Consider the following 6,000-nt stretch of genomic DNA (forward strand, 5'->3'; position numbering starts at 1 on the left):
TTAAGCTACGCGTATCTTTCGGGGGGAAAGCGGAATGTATCCGGAGGAGACTCACACGGACACACGGAAAGGACCTGCTTGCCGTGAGGTGGCGGTGCTACCCACCGCACCCCCGTGCCACCCCCCTAAACTGTGTACTTAATGTAAAATGAAAAAGTAAAGGAAACATTATGGAAGAAGGTAAACAGATTTATCCCGGGACCCCGGGGCCCTCTCTCAGTGCATCCTCAGGGCTCCCCGGGGGCCAGTTTGGGAAACCTCTGTTTTAGCGCAATAAAAAAAGCCTGTGGTGCTATAAAAGAGCTCTGCTATGAGCCTGTCCCAGAAGCAGGGCTGGGGTATAAAATGGGACCCAAAACGAGCCGGAATGGGGTTCAGAAACGCGCGGCGGTGCAGGAGGGGTCCCGGGCTAAGCTGGGGCAGCGGGTGCCAAACCCGGCGTGTTCTGTTTCACCAGGGCGGGGATTAACCGGTAATCCGGTCTGAGAGGCCCTCATCCGCTCGAGCAGGCTAACGCGCTCTGCGATTAATATAATCTCGTTAACTGCGGTCATCCCTGTTCAGGGTAATGGAGTTAGTCTCCAGTGTCAGTGTGTGGCTGAGGCCTTAGGCTGTCCGCCATAATCCAACCCCCCCACCCCCCCCACCCCCCAACAATATTTACACTTAAAAGCCAGAAACTGGACTGTGTGTTCTCCGTTTATGAATTCTGTAACTGCTGCGAAGATTAGGGTACTCAAAACTGACAGTACTTAAAATTGACAGCAACTAATCCACTCATAATATTTATGAGTCATTTAATTTCATGCGTTTTGTAAATTAACTTCTTTACGCGTTTATTTGAACATGACAATCCTGCTGCATTTTGGAACTTTGTGATGTCATCTTTAAAAAAAGGAAGAATTAGCCAATCTCTTCTTTCATAAATTATTCATTTAAATACTCATCAATACTGTGTGGGGCAATTTTTACAGAAGACTTTCATTTGTGATATACTTTTATGGCTATATATATATATGTATATATATATATTAGAATATTAGATTGGTATGATTCAAATAATACATGATTTATTTAAATGGAAAGATATGAAAAATTTAAACAATGGAAACAACAAATGTTTCTTTATCTTTGAACTTTTCTTAAAATGAAAACAATGTAATCTGATGCCTCAGTGTTTTGTTTGTGATCTGTGCCCCCTCCCCAAACCTCCCCCCCCCCACCCACAGCCCGTGCCTTGTGCCGCCTGACCCCGTAGCTGCAGCCGGACGATGTGCTTCCTGTAGACCCCCGAACCCCGCGTGCCTGAGCCAGCCATGAACCACGAGGAGGCGGAGCTGGGGGAGGAGCCGGTCGGCGGCAGGGCGGAGCTTAACGAGGCCGTGGAGGCGGACCTGGAGCGTCCCGAGGCGGGGGAGGAGCCTCGGCCCCAGCACCGGCGTCGGCACGACAACGGCGGGGGGCGACCCCGCGGGCAGAGCGGCCACGGGGCGGCGCCGGAGAACGGCGAGCGGCAGAACCATCACCACGGCAACCAGCCCGCCCCCGCCGCCGCCCGGTACCGCCGGCACGATGCCTCGGGCGGGGCCGGGAGCCGCTCCCGTGGCCAGCGGCGGTCCGTGGAGGAAACTGAGGTGGAGCAGCAGCAGCAGCAGCCCCTGCCACGCCCAGGCGTGACCCGGTACCGTCGGCAGGGCGATAACGAGGCGCGGCTGAGGGCCCAGCAGCAGCGGCAGCAGCAGCGGCAGAGACAGATGCAGCAGAGGGAGGCGGAGAGGGTGGAGCCTCAGCCCCAGGCCCCGCCTCCGCAGACCCCGCCTCCTGCGCAGGCCCCGCCCACTCAGCGGGAGGACCTGGAGGAGGACGAGGAGGGCGGGGACTCCGCGCTGGCCCGCTCCGCCAGCACGGAGAGCGGCTTCCACAACCACACGGACCGGGCGGAGGGGGACGTCGTCATGGAGCCCGACGGCGAGGACGAGAGCGTGTACAGCACCCCCTACAGGCCGGAGGCTGAGGAGTACACCGAGAGCGCCGAGGCAGAGCAGCACGGGGGCTCCCCCCAGCCCCACCCCCAGCCCCGCCCCCAGCCACGCCCACAAGCCCACCCTCACCCACAGCCCCAGTACCCTCCCCAGCCTCCGCCGCTGCCCCAGGAACCCCTCCCAAACGTGGACAGGCCCCTCACCCAGGATGCGGAGGCCCTGAACCCCTCCTACTCCAGCTACGTCTACACCCAGCAGCTGTACCGGATGGGCGGGGCCGGCGGGAGGGGCGAGGCGGTGGAGGGGGCGGACCCCGAGGACGAGCCCTACGCCGAACCCTACGCCGACTACGGCGCGCAGGAGCACGTGTACGAGGAGATCGGGGACGGCCCCCAGCCCGACGGCGAAGGGGAGGGGCCGGGGGAGGGCGAGGGGGAGACGGCCCAGCAGAGGAGGGCCGGGTTTCGCCTCTTCGAGCGGGACAGCTACCGCCAGCAGGAGGCGGTGGGCTCCCGGCTCCACCACTACGACGAGCGCTCGGACGGGGAGTCGGACAGCCCCGAGAAGGAGGCGGAGTTCGCCCCGTACCCCCGCATGGACAGCTGCGAGCAGGAGGAGGACATCGACCAGATCGTGGCCGAGGTGAAGGAGAGCCTGAGCTCCCAGAGCCTGGACCGGGCCGCCGGGGACTGGCCCGAGTCCGAGGGCCAGCCGGGGGACGGGGACGCGGACGCCGCCGGGCCCCACGGGCAGGAGGAGGAGGAGGAGCATCCGGAGGAGGAGGAGGAGGAGGAGGCGCGAGAGGTGCGCGAGGAGGTGGAGGAGGCGCCGGAGGAGGAGGAGGCGGCCAAGCAGCCCCCCCAGGAGGAGGAGCCCCTGCAGAGGCACAGCCGGGAGAAGAGGGACGCCATCTCCCTGGCTATCAAGGACATCAAGGAGGCCATCGAGGAGGTGAAGACGCGGACGGTGCGCTCGCCGTACACGCCGGACGAGCCCACCGAGCCCATCTGGGTGATGAGGCAGGACCTCAGCCCCACCGGGGACTGCGACCTGCAGCCGCCACTAGGGGCAGACGTGAGTACGGCATCCTTGTTGTGTTTAGAGCTGGGGGGTGTTTCTGGAAGCAGGACTAGTGAGTTAGCCGGATAACTGCACTGAGTAAAACCCGGAGAAGCTCTTTTTACTTCAGTCCCATGTTCCAGATTTGGGAGGGTCCCGGGTTTTACTCAGTGCAGTTGTCCAGCTAACTCGGTAATCCTGCTTCGTGAAAGAGGACCCTGGGTTCTTCTGTGTGGAAATGTGTTAATATTAGAACTGCTGTACTGAGACAAGTCCCAATTATATCTTACTTCAAATATCACTGGAAGATCAAGGAATTCTAATGGGTTTAATTAGACTGATTGGTTGCCATGGCAGGGACCACCCACCCCTATGACCGCCTTGTGAGATTTTTTTTTAAACCCAGATAAAAGAGACGGAGAGCAGAAGGCCAACGGAGGTGTGTTTGGTGCTAAAAAGACCGATGGTCTCGGTAGTGGAAAAAACTTGCACACTCGCAATCATTATCTGTGCTGGAAAGCATGACCTGCACCTAATCTCCTCTGTAAAGTCACAGGGGACGTGATATTTTTCCTGATTTTCCCGCTTAATCGGACTATACTGTCTCAGCTAGAGCCAGAGGGACTTGGATGAGCCGTATGTGGGAGTGAATGTTCAGTGAATCCAAGTAAAATACAAATACTAGTGTGCCCCAGACATTTATGGGTATGGAAATCACAATTTTTTTTGATTAAACAGGGAAAGTCACATCCTAGATTCCAGCGTCTAGTATCTCTGTTAATGTTGGGGTGGAGGGCGGGTGGGGGGGGGGGGGGTAAAGGGGGGCATTGAGAGAATTTGGCCTGAGGGAAGCAGGGCATTGTGGGAGATCACTCCACTCTGCGTGTGGATGAGATGTATTGGGTCTGAAAATGGAGTAGGCTTGTAACGGAGCGGGTTTGCATAGAGAGAGCCTGCTGGGCTCTTTTGTATTCTGAAAATAGTGCACCTAGACACACACACACACACACACACACACACGCACACACACACACTTATATACATGCGCACGCACACACGCAGTGTGCTAATGGAGCTGTTCTCTCAGAACCTTGAGAGAGGGAGAGGAGGTGGAGAGAAAGAGAGAGAGGTAGACAGAGACAAAGAAAGGCAGAGAGAGGAATGAGAGGGACATAAAGAGAGAGAGAGAGATGGAGAAAGAGAAGTGCAGGAGAAGAGAGGAGTGAGAGATGTGATGAGAGAGGGTGGGAGTGAGAAAAGGAGATGGAGGGAGAGATGTCTGAGAGAGAAAGAGGGAAAAGCAGAAAGGGAGAGGGAGGGAGGAATAACGGGAGTGACAGAAAGAGATAAAGAAGATAAGACAGGGAGAAAGAAAGAAAAGAGAGGTAAAGCAAGAAAAAGAAGGCAGAGGAGACTAGTGTACCATCTGCATGGTCTGTGGTTGTGTTTCAGTGATTTCCTCTCTTTCTCTGACTGTGACTGTGACTAATTGTGACTGTGACCTCACTTTGTGGCTCGATGCGATCCGACTCTCATCGACTTTGAGACGATGCGAAATCGCATGAAAACTTTTATGTCGCTGTGGTCCGACGGGCACAGAGAATCATGGGAGTGCACCAGCTCAGTGTTTCGCAGCGCCAGACAGACAGGATGTCATTCCGCGCGCTGAGCTTCTCCCATGGAGAGATTTAAATATAATTGTTTGTGTTTCATATTCGTATATCCTCGGCTGTGTCTGAAGCGTGTCGTAAGGCTCGGGGGGGACTCCGTGCGTCAGTGTTTTAAGCTCCGAGCGGGACGTGTCGACGGGAGCAACAGTCCCCCCTCCCACCCCCCCGTCCCGGGTTCTGACACCTTCCAGAGTGCTCAGGCAGCGTGCGAATCCAGGGCTGTCTTCCGGAAGATTCCGGAGGCCCGGATTAGACTGTAGAGGGAAGGGGGGTGGAAGGGGGGTGGGGGGGGGGGGGTGCGGCGGCGGCGGCGGCGGCTAACACCAGCAGGATAAATTAAGCCTGAGTGTTAACGGGGGAGACGGGGACGCCTCGAGCCCGGTACGGAGGCCCCGTGAGCGCGGGCGCGTCCCGCCATTCTGGTTTCGGGACCCCCCCCCGCCCCCCCAGGCTCAGACCCCCGCGCCCGCGCGTGACACAGGCGTCGCACGCTCCTCGACTTTGCGAGACGCGACGTTCCCCCGATCGGCTAAAAATACGAGTCGTCTGGCGCCCTCGACGTCTCGAACCGGCGGCGTTGCCATGGGCGCACGCGTCAGGAGCTTCGGCGTCTCTCTGGAAGCCGATTTTTGGGAGATAGGATAACGGTGCCACCCCCCCCCCCCCTCGCAGACACGCTGGGTCTCACAATCAGCGACGCTCGGTTCGTTAGGAGCACATTGCAGACGCGTTTGATTGACCGCTGCTCTTTTATTTGATTGTGCTATCACTTGATTGATTTTCGGTGCAGGTTGCTTTTCAAGGATCTTTTGAGGTAGTTTAGGCTACGTTAACATTGTGCGAGGTCATCTCACAACAACCTGTGTGTGTGTGTGTGCGTGCGTGCGTGTGTGTGTGAGTGTGCATGTGTGTGTGTATGTGTGTGTGTGTGTGGGTGCGTGTGTGTGCGTGTGTGTGAGTGTGTGTGTGAGTGTGAGTGTGTGTGTGAAATGAGAACAGGAGGAAATTAAGTGATATTCTGCATTATCCATTGCTCTCCAATCCTTCCGGGGTTGTCATAGCAACTTTGAAGTATAATAACTTCTTCTGTGTCCTTTAGACCAGTCATCTCGCCAAATTCTCTTCCCCCATAAGATTTTTTTTATTGTTTTGCAGACGAAGATAAAAGCGACACGCACGTAAACGCATACGCACACGGACACGCACACGCATATGTACACACACACTCACGCACGCTTGCACAAACAGTTATCACATAACCCTCTGCTCCACCTAGTGGTGGCAGAGGT

General features: G+C 56.6%; 1 protein-coding gene across 5 annotated transcripts in view; it reads left to right on the plus strand.

Moving 5' to 3' along the window:
- The window catches only part of apba1a (amyloid beta (A4) precursor protein-binding, family A, member 1a), a 64,105-nt gene that overhangs the window by 36,206 nt on the left and 21,899 nt on the right, over nucleotides 1-6,000 (plus strand). For all 5 annotated transcript variants that reach the window (XM_035379648.1, XM_035379647.1, XM_035379651.1 and 2 more), the window contains exon 3: nucleotides 1,230-3,056. In XM_035379648.1, coding sequence (XP_035235539.1) covers nucleotides 1,317-3,056 — 1,740 coding nt within the window. In that variant the 5' untranslated portion in view covers nucleotides 1,230-1,316. The remainder of the gene's footprint in view (nucleotides 1-1,229; nucleotides 3,057-6,000) is intronic.

This window comes from Anguilla anguilla, chromosome 10, assembly GCF_013347855.1.
Source record: "Anguilla anguilla isolate fAngAng1 chromosome 10, fAngAng1.pri, whole genome shotgun sequence".
NCBI classification, from domain to species: domain Eukaryota; kingdom Metazoa; phylum Chordata; class Actinopteri; order Anguilliformes; family Anguillidae; genus Anguilla; species Anguilla anguilla.